The following is a 23,285-nucleotide window of genomic DNA, read 5'->3' as shown; positions in this document are numbered from 1 at the left end:
TAGATGAATTTCCTTTTTTAATTAATTTTTTAGTGCTCATACATTTAAGAGCCTGGAGTACCAAAACTTCTTAGAGAAAGATATAATTACATTTCCCATTTAATAGTCTCCCCAATCCTCATGAACTTGCTTCTAAAGCATCTTATAAAATTAAATACACAGTTCTGAACTTACACTTTTTTTAAAAGGCAAAAATAAGAATGAAGACAAGCCAGGAGGGAATAATACTTTTAACATATGATCGTTGCAGACGTTAGTATAACAGGGCTGATAATAGTCTGAAATTCAGTTCTTACAAATGCAGAATTCCCACCCTCTCTCCCTACTCCCCCGCCCTGAGATAAGCAGTAAGTACTCAGAATAAGTTATTGTCTGAATTATACATGGGTTTGTAGTGTGGAACCAAATTCCACTCTGGCTAAGGAAAACCAAATATACACTTACACAGTATTGCATATGTTAACATATTAAAAACAAAACAAGCCCCCGAAATGTTTTGTTTTCTATTGAAAAATAATATTCCGAAGAGCATTAAACACAGGGAAAAAAGTTAAAGCCAGTGTTTTCCAATATGTAAAATTCCTGGATCTATGCTGGTTTACGAAGGAAAATCCTAACTGGTTTTGCAGCTTTTGTGAAGTTTGATCAGAATGATTAAATAATGTGGGTTTTAAGGAACAATGAAAACCTCCCAGATCGACGACACACAGCACAGCTAATGTGTTTCTTCTAGATGTCGTCTCAGAAGAGGGTTTCAGTTTACATGTAATACTGGCCCCAAGACCAAGGAGCAAGTTTGCTTTTAACAAGTCCAAGTGATAATCGTGATATTTTGCCCTTTAGTTAATGGTGCGAATTTTATTTTTGAATAGACTTTTTGTAAATGGGATGCTCGTTTTTAAGTCCTCTTGTTTGCAGGGCTTTCTCTCTCTTACGAGAGATTTGTTTTCTCTGACTTTAAAATGCAGTGAAACCCTCTTAGAAGACAACCCTCTTTTTAACAGACTTTAGATACACCCGGATCCCATCATGGCCCCGGTACATAACCACCATACAGAAAAGCCTGGTGTAGCACTGTTAGCTTTTAAGATCAGCAGTCTCCTACTCTCAACCCCACCTACCATCCCCATGCCCATTAGAAAGGATTTCTATCTTCCATGTTTGTATTATTTACTACTGAGTAAACTGTGCAACCTTACAGTTGCTCCTAAAGGGTAAATCAGACACTACTTCTGTATTAGGGAATTTTGTACTCATATAACTCGTGATGTACTAGCCAGAGGGTCTCTTAAAAGCTTCATTCTTAAGGTGATCTATGGGTGTAATGGAATATTTGCATTGATTGAACCTTCTATGAGATTGGACTAACTTAAAGGAAAACTTCCCCTTTAAGAGTTCCATCTGGTTAGGAGTGAAAGAACGTTTATTGAGCACCTCATTTACGGCAGCCACTTCACTCCTCACTCCTCACCGGAGGTGTTATCTCCATTTCACACCTGAAACCAAATTAAGGTTTTCAGGGACCTGCCCAAAGTCATAAAGCTAACATGGCGGAGCAGGGATTTGAATCTAAGCTTTCCAAAGTGGAATCTGTGTTCCTTTTGAGATCTCCCTCTCTCCCTGAGACAACACTCAGAAAGAGGGTGTGATTCACTGGGCCCTCCTGGCTTTCACTTAATTTAACTCATGCCCTTATGACCGAAGGTAAGACAGGACCACTAACCCTTGACAAGGAATGATTCCTTTGTGGAGCCATTCAAAGTAGTAACCCCTACCACTATGATTCAGAGTGCCCAAATCTGACTCTTAGGTGGAGCTGAGTCAGTGACAATTTTCGTTAACTAAAATATCTCCTCATAGCAGCAAATGCATGTAACCTAAAGGGAGGTAGCGTTGTCAGGACAGTGAGAGCCCTGGCTTTAGAGTCCAACAGAACTGGGTTCCAATCCCCGGCTTGCCATTTACCAGCTTTGTGTGTGACCTGAGTTATTCAGCTAGCCTTTCTAAGACTTAATTGCCCGTTTGCAAACTAAGAGAAATAATAACAGCTACCTTACATGGAGGGCTGTTGTAAAGATTAAAATAACACATGCGAATGACTTAGCCCAGTGCCTAGGGTATTTTAAATGCTCAATAAATGTGAACTAACATTATAATCATACAAAGTTTGGGTTAATTCATGGAACCTGTTAGATAGGTCAGGAAGATATTTGGTGAGAAATCTTGTGACTTAAAAATCTTATTTTGTCTATGTACCTGTGTATCTTTGTATCTCTCTGTGTATCTATCAATCTGTCACCTATCTCCATCTATTTTTACCAGATTGAAGGGAGAAAAGAGAGTCATTTGGCAGTGTAGACGGTTATAATAGGTAATTTTAGTATCGTTGTACCAAGTACTTGCTGCTAACCCAGGTAACAAAAGTAAAATGCAAAATGAGTTATCCTGGCTTAGGTTACCTGTATTTTTGTGTTTATATAGCCTTGAGATGATTCTCATACACAGAAGAGGATGTACTAAGTTTTCTTTACTCTGAAAATGGAAATTATAAACATGTATTTTTTTTTTTTTGGCTGTGTTGGGTCTTTGTTGCTGTGCGCAGGCTTTCTCTAGTTGCAGTGAGAGGGGGCTACTCTTCGTTGCGGTGTGTGGTCTTCTCATTGCAGTGGCTTCTCTTGTTGCAGAGCACAGGCTCTAGGTGCGTGGGCTTCAGTAGCTGTGGCACACGGGCTCAGTAGTTGTGGCACACGGGCTTAGTTGCTCCGCGGCATGTGGGATCTTCCCAGACCAGGGATCAAACCCGTGTCCCCTGCATTGGCAGGCGGATTCTCAACCACTGCGCCACCAGGGAAGTCCCTATAAACGTGTATTTTTATAGAAAGTGCATGTGATATGTGTGTGTTGGTGTATTTGGGGATTGGAGTAGGCGTGATAAACACAGGGAAATTATAATATTAAAATTTTACTCAAAGGGAAAAAAACAACTGTGATACCAGAAAAATCTTCTGTGAAGTAAAGCAATGAACAAACTGTTAAGATAGTTAGAAATATATTCATGTCAGGTTTGTGTTGAGTGTGGAATTGTTAATTGTTAATAATATACATTGTTTATTAATTATTATTTTTAGCATCCCTTGTTTCCATCTCAGAGAAAAACATTGATGATTTCTGCTAGCTTTTTTTTTTCTCTCTCTGCTTTGGGTGAACTGATTGACAGGTGTTTGTTTGGGGCAAGGAATAGGAAATTAACTATGTAGAAGTGTGCTAATATTTGTTTTTTTGAGTTAGAAGCCTATATATTTTCACTCACATTTAGATTTGCTTTTGCCTAACAATGTGGGTAGAAGTGGTTTGTAAATTGTACAGTAATATATCAATGTTAATTTTGGTAATTTTAGTTGTGATATGGAAAGAAAAATCATCATTTAAGAAACATTAATTTTCTAAAAGTCCACTTTACATAATTATGGATATGTGGGAATAATTTTTTTTGATTACAGGTAGAAATAAGGGCAAAATGGCTTTTAAAAAGCATTTTCATGCATTTCAGAGATTACTCCAGGGGAGTCTATTAGGGTAGACTCCCCTGGAGTAGGCATAGATAGTATGTAGGCATAGTATGTAGGCATAGAGTAGGCATAGATCTCTCATAGTATGTGGGCATAGAGTAGGCATAGATAGTATGTAGGCATAGAGTAGGCATAGAGTAGGCATAGATCTCTCTTTGCATCATGCAATGAAAAATGGAGAAGATGAACCTTCAAGGAGAAAGAGATTCTTAAAGCAATCTTAATACCTTATCTGCAAACCAGAACGTTCTTACTTGAAATGTGTCCCTTGGTGCAGCACTTATAAGAAATGTCAGGTAGAAAACGATATAACTTCCTTTTTCATTTTGCAGAAAGCAGAAGCCACTGGAGAAAAACGGCCAAGAGGCAGACCTAGGAAATGGGTGAGTAGTAAGATAAAATTTCTATTCTTTTTTAGTACTGAAAAATTTGTGTTTTTTTTAATAAATGACTTTTATTTTATCGATTCCATGAATTTCTAACTTCTGATATGATGCATCTTTGAAAGGGTTAAAGCAAGAAGCATATTATCACCACCTCTTACCCTCAGGCTCCAGGAGTTTCCTCAAAACACTTTTCTTTCCTGGGAGTGTCTCCTTTTTCTATCTCTTATCAACATGAAAAGAGTCTCCACTCTTCCTTCAAATGGGGTAACAATGAGATGACTTGTTCCCTGGGTTGAGTAAGGTTAAAGGGTATTATGAAACATTGGAAGTTGATTACAAATGGTGATAAAATTCAGATGAAATGTGTATGAGATAACTTTTTAACTCTTTCTTTTCATTTCTTTTTGTTGTTGTTGCTGGGATGGTTTGGCCTTGGAAATATCTCATTTTCTAGGTGGTTTGTGTTTTCATTTTCCCGTTGCCTTTGTTAGGAAACCAGGTTTTACGCACCGGTTTTTCTTGCTTCCCTTAGTAGTGATTCTTACATACTGACGGTGGCTTCCATGCAGGTGTACCTGACCCCATAGGCACACAGATCCTGTATCTTTCTGAGGCCAGAAATTCACTGACCACTGAAGAGCTTTGTTAATTTTACCACTTGAACCTTGTTCTTTATGCTGCTACATTACCATGTTCTTCTGGTCTGTCTTTCCCACTGACCGAGGAAAAACGTCTTAAAAACGAATAAAACCATTTCTCAAGAAAGATGAGGGCATCCTCTCTACCCTGGGTCATCTATGATGGCATCTTTGGCCTTGCTTTTCTCTCTTCCATGGTTCCATCTTCATGCTTCATCTTTTCCTGAAGTCCCTTTGCTGCTCTGCTGGATTGTATTTTCCTGTTAGTTTCCATTCTTCTCTCCTCCAGAGTTCTGCATCCCTTTCTATTTATACTTTGGTATTGCCTTTCATTCAATTTATTCATCTTGTATTTTTTTCCCTCTGCTCAACATGTGTTGGGATTAGATTTCTTAGCACAAGGAAATGGGGATGATCTTTAGATTAAAAACATCTCAGTGTTACAGTGTAACCTTAAAGTAAGAGCATTTTATTCAACCTTCTGGTCAATAAATGAATTCTCTCCAAACTTACCCACCAGGTGGTGATCATCTAGACTGCTTGATTGCCTTTAATGTTAGGAAACTCACGTCCTCTTAAGGCTGCCTCTTCTTTCCTGGAAAGCTCTGAACATTAGAAAACACTTCCATCTGACTCCCTGTAACTTCTGTTCACTGTTCCTAGGCCTCCCTCCTGGGAATATACAGAGTAATTGTTATTACTTTTACTTGTGATAGCTCTTCAGATATTTGAAGGCAATTAACATATACCGTTTGTTCTCTTTTCTGATTTGAATATCTCTAAGCCTTTCAGCTCTTTCCCACGAAGGAACATTCTTCTTCTTCTCCTCTGAGTATGCTTGTTTTTTTTTTTGTCTTTTGTAATATGTCACCCAGAACGAAGTATCATATTCCAGGTGTGGGCTCCATAACCAATGGGTTTATTACCTCTCTTGTTAGACATATGGTTCCAGTTACCTATTACTGTTTCATCAACCACCCCAAAACTTAATAATGTAAAAAAACAAAACAACAAAAAAGCTCATGGATTCTTTGGGTCAGGAATATGGACAGGGCACAACGGAAAGGCTTGTTTCTGCTTCAGGATGTCTAGGGCCTCAGCTGGGAGGACTCAAGCAGCTGGGCGTTACCTCTCATGCTTGGGGTAGAATTTGGAGGCGTCTTTACTCACAGGTGCTTTTGCAGAATTGGCTGGAAGTCTGGGTGCTTCTGGGGGTGTCCTCTGGAGCACCCACACACATGGCCTTTCTAACTTGGTGGTCTCAGGGTGGGAAGTCAGCCTTCTGACATACACTCAGGGCTCCCAGAGAGGGTGTTTTCCCAAATGAGGAGAAAACTGCAAGCAAGGCCTTTTTTGACCTAGTGTCAGAAGTCAAAAAGTCCTATTCCATTATACTCTAGTGAGCACAGTGTTGACTAAATTGGTATTGGCATACATATCAAATATAGGTCTGCCATTTTCTAAGCATCACAACTGAAAGGACATCGTATCCCATTGAATTCATCAATAAGAAAAACCTATATAAACTTTCTTATAGGCAACAGAATAGGAAATAGGTAAGTTCTTTGAAGTCATGAGATTAATGTTGCTAAAATGAAACGCATTGTAAGCAAATACAGTGAGATTTAACCAGCACTCAGCTTCCATCAATTGTCCCCCAACCCAGCTTTATTGAGATGTAATTGACATATAACCTTGTGTAAGTTTAAGGAATACAGCGTGTTGATTTGACTTATGTATTGCAAAATGATTACCACAGTGGCATTAGTTAATACCTCCATCATCTCACATAATTACCATTTCTTTTTTTGTGGTGAGAACATCTAAGATCTATTCTCTTAGCAACTTTCAGGTAAATAATACTGCATTGTAAACTATAATTACCATGCGAGATCCCCAGAGCTTACCTTATGACTGGGAGTTTGCACCCTTTGACCAATATTTCCTCATTCCCTCCGCCCACCCCAACTCCCCCCAAGCCCCTGGCAACCACCATTCTACTGTCTGTTTCTATACATTTAGTATTTATAGATTCCACATATTAAGTGATAGACAGTATTTGTCTTTGTCTGACTTATTTCACTTAGCATAATGTCCTCAAATTTCATCATGCAAATGGCAGGACTTCCTCTTTTCTCTGGCTGAGTAATATTCCATGGTATATGTCCACCACATTCCCTTCAGGCACTTATCCGTAGATGGACTCTTCAGTTCCATATCTTGCCTCTTAACTGGTCTTCCTACCTTTCACCTTTTCTACCTTTGGCTCTCCTATGTTTGCCAGTTAACCTGCATAGGGTACAGTCACATCACTGCTCTTCCTAGAAACTTTCTACGGATCCACAGCTGGCCACTGAATTGATTACAACCTTCCCTAGCTCTTCGAAGTCCCCACAGTTTATACCCACCTCCCTTTATGCCTTTATTTTCCACCACTCATCCTCACACAGCCGATGTTTCAGCCAAGCTGGAATAAAATATGTAGTAGTTAAAGGATCTGTATGTGTTTAATTTTCTCAATGGATTCTTGCTCATTTGGGGGATATCTGGATTCCAGGCACCTGATCTTCATGCTGAATAAGAAGCCCACGTGAAACACCCACCACAAAATCCCTTGCCTTTCTGGGAATAATTGGGCCATCTTCATTGACCCTCATGATTTCTAGTTTTTACTGGCTGTGAGAATGGAAAATATTGTGTAGCTAATTGTTATAAGACCCCGATTTGTTCCCCAAAGAAGAGTTGTTCTACTTAGAAAAGGAAATAGAAGGAAATTGTGTATTTTTTTTCTAGACAGCGTGTTTCCTTTCTGCTTATATATATTCTGTTGGGTAGAGTGTGCGGCCAGTCACAGCAAGGCATTCAGTTCAAGGGCATTCTTTACTGGAAAGCTTGTACTAAAGAAATAAATTATTGCATTTTCCATAGGAAATGAGCCTTGTACTTTACAGTAAGTTCAATTCTTTCCAACAGTGTCATTCACTGATTTCCTTATATTAGAGATATATTTTTGAACTGACAGGATTTACTAGGTACAGGGCCTAAAAGCCAAACTGGTCCCCTTTTATTCTTCTGGGTTGTTTTGTTTTATAAAGTTCTTTTGCTTTTAAAAAGAAGTCTTGTACATTTTATGGTGTCATGTAACAGGGCTGGAAGAAGATATCTACCTTGTAACCCTCTCATCTGATGTGACTGGGATCAGTACTTGGTAGGTTACTCCAAAGTTGATTAACCAAAAGTATGTGGACATAGGAAAGAAGTTTGTGCCAGTCTTGCTTCTACAGGGGATGGAGTGTTGACTAATGCAGTGAGGACGTTAACTAGATTTTGGTTAAGAGCACTTCTCTTATTTACTTTATTCCCCTTTGTTTTTTTTCTGAGTTTGAATCAGATTTCAGATCTATTATTTTGATGAGTTGCTTTGGATTTTCACATTTTTTTGGTCTGGACGAGGTGAGAGGTAAAGGAAGGAGAGAGAAGAGGGACGTAACTTTTCTACTGGTCTTAGAGTCGGGAGCTCAGGATCTGGATTCAGGTGGCTTGGGTTCAAATTCTGGCCCATCACTGGACTAACTAGAATCTTCAGCAAATTACATGACCTTTTTAAAAGCACTTTTAAAAAGTATTTTAACTGAGGTATAGTTGATGTACAATATTATATAAGTTTTAGGTGTATAACATAATGATTCACAATTTTTAAAGGTTATATGCCATTTATAGTTATTATAAGATATTGGCTATATTCCCTATGTTGTACTATCTATCCTTGTAGCTTATTTATTTTATTCATAGTAGTTTGTACCTCTTAATCCCCTACCCCTATCTTGCCCCTCCCCGCTTCCCTCTTCCCACTGGTAACCACTATTTTGTTCTCTATATCTGTGAGTCTGTTTCTTTTTTGTTATATTCACTAGTTTTATTTTTTAGATTCCACATATAAGTGATATCGTACAGTATTTGTCTGTCTTTATTTCACTTAGCACAATACCCTCTAAAACTTCATTCATTTTTATGGCTGAGTGATGTTCCATTGTGTATATATAGGGGTGTGTGTGTGTGTGTGTGTGTGTGTGTGTGTGTGTGTATACACCACGTCTTCTTAATCCATTCATCTGTTGATGGGCACCTAGGTTGCTTCTATATCTTGGCTATAATAAATAATGCTGCTCTGAACATCGGGGTGCATGTATCTTTCTGAATTAGTGTTTTCATTTTTTTTTGGATAAATACCCAGGAGTGGAAATGCTGGGTCATACAGTAGTAATGTTTTCAGTTTTAAAGGTCCAATTTCCTCCTCTTTAAGAAGGTGGTAAGAGTGGTACATTTCTAATAGCATCGTGTGAGGATTAAATAAGGCAGTGATGCAAAGGGCTTAATAGAAGGCCTGGCACATAGTAAGTGCTCAAGAAATGTTTAACATTATTATTAATTCCACTGTACAATTTCATGTAGATATCACTGACAGCCTAAACCCTAATAGCTTATAGCTACCTGTAGCTACACATGGAGTGAGGTGACAGTTGTGCATCAAACTCACCGAGTACCCTTGGCGGTATCATTATATCTTCACTATATCTATGCTGAATATCATCAAGTTTAAGACTTGCTTATAAATAATACTAAGGTACATTTTAAATCTATTTGTAGTTAAGGAAAATTATTTATTTATTTATGGCTGCACTGCGCAGATCGAACCTGTGCCCCCTCCAGTGGAAGCGTGGAGTCTTAACCACTGGAGCTTCAGGGAAGTTCCCAAGGAAGAAAATTTAAATTGCAACTTATAAGCTTTCTAACTGTAGAGGTTCATGCCATGTGTTGTTCATCAATTTGGAAAGTAGTATTTCTGCTGTGTGCCTCAATAGGCACATGCAGAGATGTTCTGGCCTCTTAGAACCTATATAGATTTCAGTTAGTCAGTCCTTCTGCCAGTTGAAACTAGGCATTTCATATTTATTTGCATTTCTCGATTTTGGCTTTAGAATGGAGCCCATCACGTAACTGATTTAGCGATGGAAAATATTTGGAAAAAGTTTTACAGAGTAGAGCTAAGGCTCAAGAAAATACAGTGCAGTAATAACAATGTTAACCTTGTGTATGAAATGCTCCATCCAGATGTTGCTTAGTGAAGCAGCCAGTGCTTCTGGAGGAAAAGAAGGAAGGACAAAATAATAAAGAATAAATCAGTGGGAACCAGAGATGTTTTTAGGTGTTTTGTTTTCAGAATATCTTTATGAGAAAGGAAATTAACAACAGAAGGGAAATATTCCCCAATATAAATTAATGGTTTGTAAAGAAAAAAAAAAAGAAATCATTCTGGAGATACTGAAATTGACCTAGAAATTGATCCAAGGACTAGATGCTGAAGCTTAACTTCAATGGGTCACTAGAAAGTTACTAACAAACCCCAGCTGTTTTCTCGGGTTGCTGATTCTCTTCATTTGGTAATGGGGTGTGTGCGGTCTGTTGATTTAAAAATATGCATTTCTATTCCATATCTTTTGGGGGACAGTTCCTTTATTAAAGAACTTGTGATACACAGGAAAGTGATGTAATTTCATTTGTTAGTCAAACATTCTAGATAGGCAACAAGAGCTTTTTGTTTTTCTAAGTTTGTAGAAATCTAGAAACTTACATGATGATTTTAAAATCAAGTAGGAGGAACTAAATCGGAATAAAACCTGTTACAACTAGACTGGTTGAAACTCTTTGGATTTCTTCTAAAGCTCTCAAGCATTAATGTATTGAGGAACCTGGAAATCTAATGTTGAAGTTAAAACATTAGGTTTTCATTTCCATTACTTTTCCCCTCCAGATGTTTGTTACTTTTTTTTTAAACTTTTAGCCATTTGTAATTTAACACTTGCTTTGTTTAAACTGAAAATATTTCTTTGATGTTTAGAGAGGAATATCCAATAATGCATATTGCAGATAATTGTAACTTTTTACTGGAGTCAGAGGGAAAGAAATGACTTTGATAGAATATCAGAAACTGTCTACTAATGGAGTGTGTGAAGACAAAACCATTTTCACTTAGAAACTTGGAAAAATAACATGCTTTAAAAACCGGGAGATGCTTCCTCTAAGGCACATGAGCTTTTGACATATGCTTAATAATTAAGATATAAATCTTCTGATGCTTATAATGTGTTCAATATCGGTAAGCTGTATTTTCTGAAACTATCTCCTTTGCAATATTTTGTGATAAAAATGGAGTTTTTTGCAAACCCTAATAGAACTCTGTGGGGAAAAGTGACTTAAGTTGATTTTCTTTTTTTAATAGCTCACTGCAAAATTCCCTAAAATGCTTATATAAAATTGCAAAATTAAATATGAAAACACTAATAACTATATCATACTCAGAAGGCAAGAATTGGATTTGATCATTAGCATTTTGATTTAGTCTCTTTTTTTCCGCTTGTTTCAGTATTGAAGTCCTGTTCTTAATTATTCGGTTAATGATGTCTTTAACAAAGAGACTGATAACCAGCTCTACTTGGTCATCCAGTTCAGTTTGGTATTACCAGCTTCTACCAGATCCTGACCATTCAGGATTATTCAGACATCGACCTTGGGGTCCACTGCTCAAGTGATGCTACCACAATACCACAATAGCCAGGTGGTCTTATTAAACTATAATCAAGGAAGAATATGTTTTTCTCCCACTTGTGGAGGAGTGGCAGATTATAGACAGGAGGCAGATCAAATAAATGTCCTGTTTCTCGACCCAAATAATCAAATCAGTAAAATCCTGGCCAAGACAGTTATCTCAGTTTCACTCTAATTAAATGACAAGTACTATGAAATTCAGTGACCATTTTATATGACAGTAAATGTATTTAAGACTTTATCCATACTACCATACACATATTTACCTATGTTCCCCCAAATCTGAGTATTTATGGATGGCAGTAAATATTTCTAAAACACTGGAAACCCTCGTATCATATATAAATAAAACTAATATGCCATATATATATATGTTTTTAACTAGGTAAGATAGGTAAAACTATTACTCCATATTTCAAGAGAACATTTTTGTTCTGTTTTTAAGAGTGGAATCTGTTTTTATTTTAAGATTTTTTTTTTTAACCAAGGAATTCTTGATTCTAAACTCTTCCATATTTGACACAGATATTTCACTATTTTTTGGCAAAATTTCAATCCAGCGGGATTTAATCAAGCCTACCGTGTCTTCTCTGGACCGAGATAAAGACTGTTTTGATGAGCTGTGTACCTTTGGGCAGGTCGCTCAGTGTGCCCACACTTTTTCTCCTGATAGGAACATTCTATCTATAACTAATGGCTGTCAAGCATTTCGAGTTGTAAAATACAAAAACCTTTATTGCTACCACCAGCTCTATTGTCCAGGGACTGATTGTTGAGTTTGTAAAGGATCCAGCCTCCTGTCTCCTTTTTTGTGTTGTTTTCCCTGCTCCCCCCTGCTGCCTGCCCTTTGGCCATTTCACTGCTCATTAGCGCCTCTGCCAGATGGGGGGGCAGGCCCAGGAACAGGGGTCAACTCTGGTAAAAGGCTTGGTGGGAAGGAGGCTGAGAGTAATGGCATACATAAGGTTTTCAGATTATCTGTCGACTTGATACATCCAAGCCACCCCCAAACCCTGTCCTTAGGGGTAAATTCAGTGCAGCCATGACACTGAAATTTGTTTTTTAATTCATTATTTATTCATTCTTATAATCAGTGTGATTTTAGAAGTAAGACATCTCTTTCAGGATGCTATAGGAAGCAAAGTCTCTTTTTTATATTTCCTTAGTATTAATGAGTGGCTGCAGATCAGGCTTGATTTAGCAAGGCTTTGACCTTGTTCAAAGCCAGAAGAATTGCGCTGTCTGCTCTTCCGTTAGACTCAGGTTGGGGAATGACAGTTCTTTAAATTCTGGCAAATGGAGATTGCCTTATGAAGCGGAAAGTGCCCTGTTGGGGTGTTAAAAGATCATAAAGCTCGCCCTAGTTGTACGACCAAGGGAAGCCGTGTCATCACTTTGTGCTGTGGTTTCAATGCATTAACCCAGAAAAGGCACTTCGAGTGTCTCTTTGAACATAATATTGTGCAGAAGGCTCAGCGTGTACGATGGACACTGTGGATATAGAAGAAACTTAAGCACTTTGGTTCACTTGTTTGTTTGCTTGTCTCTTGCTTGGCCGGACCATTTAAACCCTAGGGCTCCAATTCCGAGACCTTTGATTCTGTGATTTTCCGTTTGTCTAAACATTTTGCTAAAGTCTTCTGGCAATATTATGGATCAAGCCCTGTGCTAGGTCCTGGGAATGTAGAGGCCAACAAAATAGGTGGAGGCTGCCTTTGAGGTGCTCACAACCAAACAGGAAACCTGATGCCAGCCTGTTAGATTAACTACTCTGTGCTTCAGATGTTGGTGAGGGTAAATTAAATTCCATTTCAAGTATTTTGAGCTCTTCAGAATTTGAGTCCTTCTATAGAAGTGATTATGTTGCTTTCCCAATCCTAATAACTCTCTATATTATTATTTGAATTTAGCTGTATGTATAATTTATGAATTAGTTGTACTAGTGGGCCTAGAGTTATATCCTCTCATTATCACCATAGCAGATATCCAGGCTAATATCACATATAGACATGTTTGATTTATCAACATAGTGCAGTTTTATCCAGTTAAGGTAGACTTAAAAAGATAGGTATTAAATTATTAGATACAGGCTCCAAAAAGCGGAGGAGAAATGGAATCAGAACGGCGAGGATAATTCTCTTGAGCCACCATATCAGCATATGTTGATCTTGTTTTTTCTCTTTGTTCATGCTGTGTGTGTCAAATAATTTAAAAATCGCTAGGTGTTAAAACAACTTGATTGTATACTTTAATGTTTCTGAATCGTGCTACCATTTGTAGTTAAAAATTATCTCTGTGAGGTTAGAGAGCACATTGCATTTATCTTTTTTACCCTCAGCACCTAGGATATAGGAAGGAATTCAGCAAAGTGATTAAGAGTTCAGACTGCCTGGGTTCCCTTATCAGCTTATCAAGGCAAGTTGCTCGTTGTTACCAGCCCAGTCTCCCTGTGTGTAAAACAAAGGATAATAATAGTTCTCATCTCATAGGATTATTTTGTAAGAATTAAATGAGAAGCCATCCAAAATTTTTATTCGTCGAGAGGCAAGCACTCAATAGATCATCGTCATTGATGTTAGTATAGTTTCAGACCCGTAGCTGGACTTAATAAATGTTTGGTGAATAGAATGACAGTATTTCATTAGTGTGTATAAAGCATGGCCTTTCAGTTTTTGTTTCCAGTAGCGAATGTGGATTCGAATTGCATTCTTTGGCCTTTTTTTTTTAATTGGATGATTTGTATTTTCAAAGAGGCCACACAAGGGTTAAAAGTACAACCTGTAGGCATCAAAGCAGTGTTTATAATAATTTTGAATTCCAGCCTATGCCTTTCCACTTAAGAAGTATGCTGTGAGCCACTATCACCCAGGCCCAATGCAGACTTTGAATGCCTTGCCCTATGTTAATGTTTCCATTCTCTCACTCCTGGAAATAGCATTCTGCTTTCCAAAATAGACTCTAGTGCTGTACCTTAGAAGAATTTTTGTCACAGCTTTGGATCATCAGAAACACAGAAGAGAGCTTTGTTGGCAAAACGTCACAGGATAATTTTGAAAAGGTAGTTTCTCATTTTTTTGTATAAAAACTCATTTTAACTGCCTGTCTCCCATTTCCTTTGGTCCTAATTTTTAGTACTAACATGCAAATAAAGACAGAGGAAAATCCGTTAATAACTATTTGTTTCTTTGACTTCTTTCAAGGATATTCTGAAGCACTTAAAGTGACACATAAAGCCGTGGGGTTTATAGCTAGGGACTCATTGGGGGAAAATCTAATACCCTAGGTTTACGTCATTATAGGAATAAGGACTTTACAGTCGGAATAACATAGGTAGCAATGTCACATCAGAGAAGTTTAAGCACTAACATTACCAATAAAGGAAGTGCAGGTCGGCCAAGTTTCCAGACAATGCAAATATTTTCAGTCTTGAGGGAGCACCCTATTACAGGAAGCACCAAAGCCCAGGGAGGTGTGGAGGAGCAGGGAATCCGAAGATTATAACTAATAATGTTCTATAAAATACCATTTGTTTTGCAGTCTTTTCTCATTCCCTGTTCCAAATGATTCTAATATCAGAGAAGACATCCATCACCCAGTTTGTGTCAGAAGCTGATCCCGGAGTCTAATTTCCTAATTACAGAATCTCAGTTTCAGCATTTTCTTTCCTGTCATTATTCTCTCAGACAACCCAAAAGTTCTTTAAATTCCCTAATGGATTTTGATGAAGGATTTGCAGGCCTGGGCCCCCTTCTCAGTTGGTAGATTTGGGGTGGAGCTGGAAAGTATGAACATGACCATCTCGGTGGTCTCCGATCCTCTCGAGAGACTGACATTTGGTGAGTAGTACTGTTCATGCCACTGAACTAACTGTCCATCCTATTACATTTTCATTCTTCTGTGCTCTTACTCAATTTTACATTTCTTTTCCGGGAATAAGTAATGTTTGATTTTTTTTACAGCCTTGGTTCTCCTTTCTTAACTTTGGAATGTATATTTCCCACATGTATTGGATGAAAATGAACTCATTCCCAATCTTATTCTCTTCCTTATAATTCTTTTCAGAGCAATGGTATAGAGTTTACTGACGTTCCGTTTAGATTTGCCATTTAGAGTGCTCATTTCCAGCCTATCAAACCAAAACAATGGCTTGTTAAACCTGTGTTTTTATTTCGTCGTGCTCCTCCTCCAGTGGTGACCTACTTCTTTTGTGGACATTAAAATCGATCAGTGAATCAGCCAGGCTTAGGGTTTTGTGCATTGCTTTGCATGCTGTTTAGACAACTGATGAGCTACACAAAATTGTTTAAACTCTGTAATTTTATAAACAATAAAATGGTGACTTTGTCTAATACATAATCTTAATCTGCTTTGCTGTTAAATCACTAATCTCAGTGGAGATCAATTGGGACCCTTTTTAGTAGTTATAGGAAGAAATTTTCTCTATTTTCTTACTTGCATTGTAGAAAACTTCTTAGGGTTTCCTTAGTATTCACAGGGAACTAATTCATGTCTTACTCATTGGCACCATATGGTTTCCTGCTGTGGTAAAGCGAGTGGGCTTACGTACATTATAGGATTAATAGGATACATGCATCCTGTTAATACATAGATTGTATAGTGTGAGAGGGTTTGGCTGTACATGGTCACGGTATGAAGAATTCCCTTGTGACTGACATTTGTTTTTTTGCTAAAAAAAGTTTTCTGCCCGAGATTATTAAAATGTGGTATGTATTCAGCACTACTATTTGCTGTTGGGTTTTTCTTTTTTTTTAAGATTTTTTGATGTGGACCTTTTTTTTAGCAATGCAGTTGGAAATTTAATTTTTTTAAATATCATTTCCAATATCACCAAAAATGAAATACTTGTGTATAAATTTAACAAAATATATACAAGATCTGTACATATGTTGAAAACTACAAAACACCAATGAAAGAAATCAAAGAAGACCTAAATAAATACAGATATACATATTTAATGATTGGAAGATTCAATATTCTTAATGTGTCAATTCCTATCAAATAGATTTTTTTTAGCTTTATTTTTATTTATTTTTTTAACTACTTTATTGGAGTATAATTGTTTCACAACAGTGTGTTAGTTTCTGCTTTATAACAAAGTGAATCAGCTATACATATACATATATCCCCATATCTCCTCCCTCTTGCGTCTCCCTCCCACCCTCCCTATCCCACCCCTCTAGGTGGTCACAAAGCACCGAGCTGATCTCCCTGTGCTATGCGGCTGCTTCCCACTAGCTATCTATTTGACATTTGGTAGTGTGTATATATCCATGCCACTCTCTCACTTCGTCCCAGCTTACCCTTCCCCCTCCCCATGTCCTCAAGTCCATTCTCTACGTGTCTGCGTCTTTATTCCTGTCCTGCCCCTAGGTTCTTCAGAACCTTTTTTTTTGAGATTCCGTATATATGTGTTAGCATACGGTATTTGTTTTTCTCTTTCTGACTTACTTCACTCTGTATGACAGACTCTAGGTCCATCCACCTCACTGCAAATAACTCAATTTTGTTTCTTTTTATGGCTAATATTCCATTGTATGCATATGTACCACACCTTCTTTATCCATTCGTCTGTCAATGGACACTTAGGTTGCTTCCATGTCCTGGCTATTGTAAATAGTGCTGCAATGAACACTGTGGTACATGACTCTTTTTGAATTATGGTTTTCTCAGGGTATATGCCCAGTAGTGGGATTGCTCAGTCGTATGGTAGTTCTATGTTTAGTTTTTTAAGGCCCCTCCATACTGTTCTCTAGTGACTGTATCAATTTACACTCCCACCAACAGTGCAAGAGGGTTCCCTTTTCTCCACACCCTCTCCAGCATTTATTGTTTGTAGATTTTTTGACGATGGCCATTCTGACTGGTGTGAGGTGATTGTAGTTTTAATTTGCATTTCTCTAATGATTAGTGATGTTGAGCATCCTTTCATGTGTTTGTTTGCAGTCTGTATATCTTCTTTGGAGAAATATCTATTGGGCCATTTTTTAAAGTCGTTCTTGAATTTGTTACAATATTGCTTCTGTGTTATGGTTTGGTTTTCTGGCCCCGAGGCATGTGGGATCTCAGCTCCCTGACCAGGGATCGAACCCATACCCCCTGCATTGCAAGGCGAAGTCTTAACCACTGGACTGGCCAGGGAAGTCCCTGCTGTTGTTTTAAGTAATATGTTATGATAAGATTTTAGACCCCCATGTGAGAAGCTGACATTTTATATCCATAAGGCAAACACAGCTTTTTGAATCTGTGTGAAAATTTAGGTGTCTCTATTTTGTGGTTTTATCTTTTTAAGAATTTTTTGAGTCCGAGAAAACGTTTAGACTGATTTACTTACAGTATTGAAAGTCTCTTTGGGAGCAAATTTTTATATATGTGAAAAAGCCATCTAGAAAGGAGGTTTCATGAGTACCCTTGGTAATGGTGCAAGTTTAATCACTCTGCCTGTGACAGGAGGGTCTTAAGACATTCAACCTAAATTTCTCCTTATACGGTTTTCAGTTCATTTCCTCTTGTCTTGTTCTTAATGGTGATAGAGAACATCTGGTATGTCCCTTTTCAAAATAAACCTTCCTACTTGGGGTAGCAGAAAGTATACACATGTTGGGTCCTAGCAGATCTGGGTTTGACTCTGGGCCTTATCACTTACTAACCTTAGGCCATTGTTACCTCTCTGAGCCTAAATTTCTTCTTTTGTAAAATGAGGCTGATAATCTTTCCCTTGCAGTTTTAGCTAACGTGTCCCGTTCCCGGTAAAGGCTCAAAGTATGGTATCTTGTATCATTATTGTTCAAACCTGTGAAAATTTATTGTCAGCTTTTCATTTTTCCATAATAACATTCCCAGATCTTTCTGACTAGGTTCTTTTTTTCCAACCCACTGATCATGGTTCTAAACGAGACTTCTGATGGTATGGTAGATGGAACACTATGTTTGCGATGAAAGGCCTCTCTGACTTGTTTTCTGACTTATTGAATTTCTAGCTATATGACCTTGGACAGGTCACTTACATCCTTGAGCCTGTTTGCTCATAGGTAAGATGGGGATAATAATTATCATGTCTTCTGTGCCTTCCTCTCTGAGTTGGACTGAGGATAACATAAAGAAGTAATTTATAAGTCACAAAGCACCACACAATCTTAAAGTGATAATAGTAAGGGTAATCAGCAATTAAAATTTAATACTTTACAATAGGGTGAATGAAATTGGTCTTGTCATTTATGTAACTTTAAAAAGGTAGGTCACTCTCCTCAGCCTCACCGTTACCCTACATAGCAGTTACAGGGCATTTACTCTTTTTTCATTTCCGCTTTCATCAGCTCTTATGGTTGGAAGGCTAAAACTGACAACTTTCAGATGTATGACAGACACAGATTAAAACAGTTCCAGCATTACAGGGATTGAGTTTGTGTGCAGAGAGGCTGAATCAGTAAGCAGAGTTAGGTGAGTAAAGAGAGGGCCAGGTGGTCTAAGTGGGAATAAAGAGGTGATGTGACCCAGGAGGGGTCAATGAGCAGCAGAGATCTCTCCAGTGATGGACATTAAAGGAGAGGGTTGTTAGACTTAAGATAGTCACTGCCAAGTTCCAAACAAAAGAATGGCACGGTCAAGCACATCTGAATAGGAAGAGAACTCTGACTGGGGTTTTGGGGATTGCTTGGAGTGGAAGTGACCTTGGAGAGTACAGCGATCCCAGACCGTAGAGGACATAGCAATGTTGAAATGAAGATTTACATGTTCTGTTAGTTTGTTAAATCTCTTGAATATAAGGGTTTGCAGACACAAGAAGCCTTCCTCCATACTTGGATTCCTCTTTTTGTTTTGTTGCCTCAATTTAGTTTGGTTTCAAGTTTAATTATGGGGCTGAAAGTACTTAAGTTTGGGTAGTAGAGAGTGGAATTTGGTTAACTATCCTGTTGATTACTTTACCTGTTTCTATATTCTAATAAAACTAGCCATAGTGATCCAGCTGTCCACTTAGGATTTGTGGATGCTGCCCTCCTGGAGCCCTTTCCTCCATGGCTGTCTGTGACCTTAGCCATTGAATCATGTAATCGTTTTTGGCCTCCGAAGTCAGTGCTTCTGACTAGGCAGAGTGGTGGTGTGATGTCATGTCTGGGGTGTGAGCCTGTACCCTCACCACACAGGGGTTCCACCCTTCCTGGTCTCGGCAGCTCAATACACAGTGCTTGGCGCATCTTGAGCGCTCAATAAATTTAGTTACTTTTCCTGTCTCTCTCTGGATCTCAAATAGGAATGTCCACATTTGAGAACACCACCATAGTATTCGACTCTCCATTTAAAATCCATAAGAGAAAGCTGAGGCAGATGTGTGGGAATGTAGTTCCAGACCCTTTCGTTAGTCTAGGAAAGATGATCACCCTGGTTTACAGTGAGGCTTCCCGTGTTCGTGAATCATAAAAAGACCTCTTCCAGGTTAACTTAACGCAAAATTGATAAGCTATGCATAATATTGTGACATCTGAAAGTAGTCGGTATGAAAAATAGCTGATGGGCGTACATAGTTTGAGATACTTGGTGTTCTACCAACGTTGTCAGGATTTTTATTGACCTCCCTCTGCCCCCCAAAAAAAGGTCAGAAGGAAGGCCCTCCACATTGTTTCCAAATTTCTAAATAGGAAAAACTTCGAACTAGAAAGGGAGCTTTTGATAGCCTTACACATTTATATATTTTTTAAGTAAAAAATCTCTTTCTTGCGCTTTCTCTGGTAGAGAGAAAAATTAGACCCCTTTTCGTCTTCTTTCCTCCTTTACCTCAAACTCCACAAACTATATCCTTAGTTTCCTTTTAAATTTAATTTTTAATTTCAGATTCACATGCCCTTATAAGAAATTCTACAGAAAATCCCTTTCACACTTTGCCCAGTTTCTCCTAAGTAGTGGCATTTTGTGAAACTGTAGTACAGTATCTCAACTAGGATATTGTATGAGTACAGTCCACCCATCATATTCAATTTCCCCACTTCTGTGTGTACACATTTGTGTGTGTATTTTAAGCTCTGTACAATTTTACCACCTGTGTAGATTCATGTATCCACCACTGAAGACTGTAGGTTGCTTGAGAGTGTCAGCACATCCCGTGATGACAGACATTAAGATGTGTCTTCTCTTCTAAATACACAGGGACTTTGTGTGGCTGTAGGGAGGTGGAGAGTGGAAATCTGGCCCGTGGCTCCTGTCTGTGGCTGTGCAGTCACTCTTTCACGTTCCCTCATTAGAAAGGGCTGGCTGGCCCAGGCAGCATCATAGGTGGGCTAGGCGCACAGCTAACCGCTTGCCTGGAGGAGCTTATGCTTTTGTACTGTGTTAAGAGTTCTGCCAGTTTCAGAGGCCAGGAAGCAAAGAGTTGGCCTAGGGGTGTAACACACCTGCTTTTCCCGAGGCCACATGCAACAGGCTGATTTGAGTACCTGTTTGCCCTCTTTGGGATATATTGAAACGTGTCTCCAGAGACCCGAGGTTGTGGATAAATGCTTTTCTCCCCTCCTAGAAATTTGTTTCACACAGATTTTAAATGTCCATGAGGACAGATATTCATTGGGGGAACTGTCCTGTTAATTGTACTTTGGCTATCTGGCTCAGACTCTAGAATGAACTATAGTAGAATCCTGTTATCTTGAGACCTTTAGGAATATCCACGTTTGAGAATGCCACAATAGCATTACATTCCCTAATTTTAAAAAAGATTGCAACCATCTGTCACACACACACACACACACAGACACACACACAGAGCAAAGCTATACTGAGATGCAAACACTAGGCAGATGGCCAGGCTGCCTCACCAGCTAAGTATCCTGTACTCCAGTCTGAGAAAAAACTGGATTTGCAAAGAGCTCCAACTGTGAATATTAAAACTGAGAATGACAAAGGCCTGTCGTGCTCTACTAGTCACTCCTGGAATCTGAGTGTTTGATCAGATGACCAAAATTTATGATTATGATGATGGTGGTGGTGATGATGATGTTTGGGCATGATAACCAATGTTCAAAAAGCTGTAAACTTGATCACTGTGGCAACCATTTGGAGGATAAATTTACTATATTTGTTGCCACCGTCCTACTGGGTCCTAAACCCCAGCTATGGCACGGCATATAAAGTGCTTCTTTTCCTCTTTGGATGAACGCTTTTCCTATTGGCAAAATAAAATTAAAAAAATCATGATTTGCAAGTGACATCCTTTGTTTTTGGTGGTAACAATGATCTTATCTAAACAAAAGCTTACTTTTGAATCATTTTGAAAATCTCGAAAGGGCAGAAAAAACTATATATCAAAAGAAAGCATTATAAAAGAATATCAGGTCAGGCTGCAGTTACTTCCATAGCAAACTTTGGGCCTGACTTGATCCAAATACATGTGGTCAAATTGCTGGTGTGACCATGGAAGTGGCAAATGGGAGCCTGCGGTTCTGATTCCTGTGTCCTGTTGTCTGTCACTGAGCCCTTTTCGAAGCAATGCCAGAAGAGTGATTTCTGTAAGTATGAAAATGTTCGTCTGTTTGGTGCTTCATCTGCCCATCAGTAACCCTAGACTTAGTTTAGAGATTAAGTAGTTGAATTTTCTCGTATTCTGCAGGTGACAAAATGAAAGCTAAGAACAGTTAAGTGTCCAGCTCAGGGTCAGACAACCTCATTAGCTGGGACAAGAATCAGGTTTCCTGACTCCTAGTCCATTGCTTTTTCATTGTAGGGGGGCGCTTCCTGTCACCCCACCAGTCTTTTCTTGGTTTTCCATTTGTAATGTTGACGGTTCTTCTGACGCACCTCTTCCTTCAGGTCCTGTATTCATTTCCTAGGGCTGCCGTAACAAAGTGCCATGAACTTGGGTGCCTTAACACAACACAAATTTATTCTGTAACGGTTCTGGAAACGAAAAGTTTAAAATCAGGGTGTCAGTAGAGCCATGCTGTCTCTGAAGGCTCTAGGGGTGTCTGTTCCATGCCTTTTCCTTGGCTTCTGGTGTGGCTGGTAACCCTTGATGTTCCTTGGCTTTAGCTGCATGGCTGCAATCTCTCCCTCTCTTGTCAGATGATATTCTTACTGTGTGTCCGCATGTCTCTTCTCCTCTTAAAAGGACACCAGTCATGTTTGATTAGGGCCCACCCTAACGACCTCAGCTTCACCTGATCATATCTGCAAGGACCCTATTTCCACATAAGGTCACATTCATAGGTGCACAAGGGGTTAGGGCTCCAACATCTTCGGGGGGAACACAGTTCATAACAGGTCTCGTTAGCTTCCAGATCATATTTAGAACCAGGCAGGTATTTGTAACACCCAATGAGAACTTGCAGTGAGTTTCATTAAGTGTAAAGCATCATATCCAACATTTGTAGTTTGTTACAGTAACACACTGAAAAAATTTATAGACTGTTTTGGGTGTGATTTTCTGGATTGATTCCCTGCTTTGAAACCATTTGTTGGGTCCTGTTTATTTAAAAGAGGGAATGAATAGACCTGAAAACACCTAATTTTCATTTGCCTTTTAGCCTGGAAGCCAGTAAAAAATTTTTTAGAGAACTGAAAACTATGTTGCAGAACATTAGCACTATATTTGTGTATTATTTCGATCTTATCTTCAGTTATTAGATGCTTATTTGCATGTGCTAAAGCCTCCAGCTAAGATAAAAAATCAAAATTTAAAAAACTTGTTTCGTGGTAGTAAAGTCTAGAACAAAATGTTTGCTGGATAATATTTCATGGTGTGTGTACAATTTTTAAGTAAAAATTAAAAAGAAAGAAACTCTACACGCAGTCAGCACTCTCAACTGTATGCATTTCCCTAAACTTTCCTAGTTGAATACAGTCATCTGTGTTCCTGAACATTCTTCCTGACCTCATTCTCTTTAGCATTATTTGATCAATTTGGGAGGAAATGTCCATATAACCATAACTTGTACCTTTTTAAAAAAATATTTTTTTAAACCAAGTAATGGGAGTGGATGCTGTGTCTTTTATTAACTTTTATATATGTGATTCTAAATCTCCCTTTAAATTAATATCTTTTAGCTTCGAATCTACTTCTTCCCATAAGGCTAGTCCCCATTTCC

At 38.4% G+C, this 23,285-nt stretch overlaps 1 protein-coding gene across 1 annotated transcript in view; it reads left to right on the top strand.

Moving 5' to 3' along the window:
• The window catches only part of HMGA2 (high mobility group AT-hook 2), a 136,888-nt gene that overhangs the window by 10,680 nt on the left and 102,923 nt on the right, over nt 1-23,285 (top strand). Inside the window, exon 4 of the mRNA XM_079937468.1 lies at nt 3,902-3,952. Coding sequence (XP_079793594.1) covers nt 3,902-3,952 — 51 coding nt within the window. The remainder of the gene's footprint in view (nt 1-3,901; nt 3,953-23,285) is intronic.

The sequence above is a fragment of the Stenella coeruleoalba genome (assembly GCF_951394435.1).
Source record: "Stenella coeruleoalba genome assembly, chromosome: 11".
In the NCBI taxonomy this organism is placed as follows: Eukaryota; Metazoa; Chordata; class Mammalia; order Artiodactyla; family Delphinidae; genus Stenella; species Stenella coeruleoalba.
This window is presented reverse-complemented; position numbering and strand designations above follow the sequence as displayed.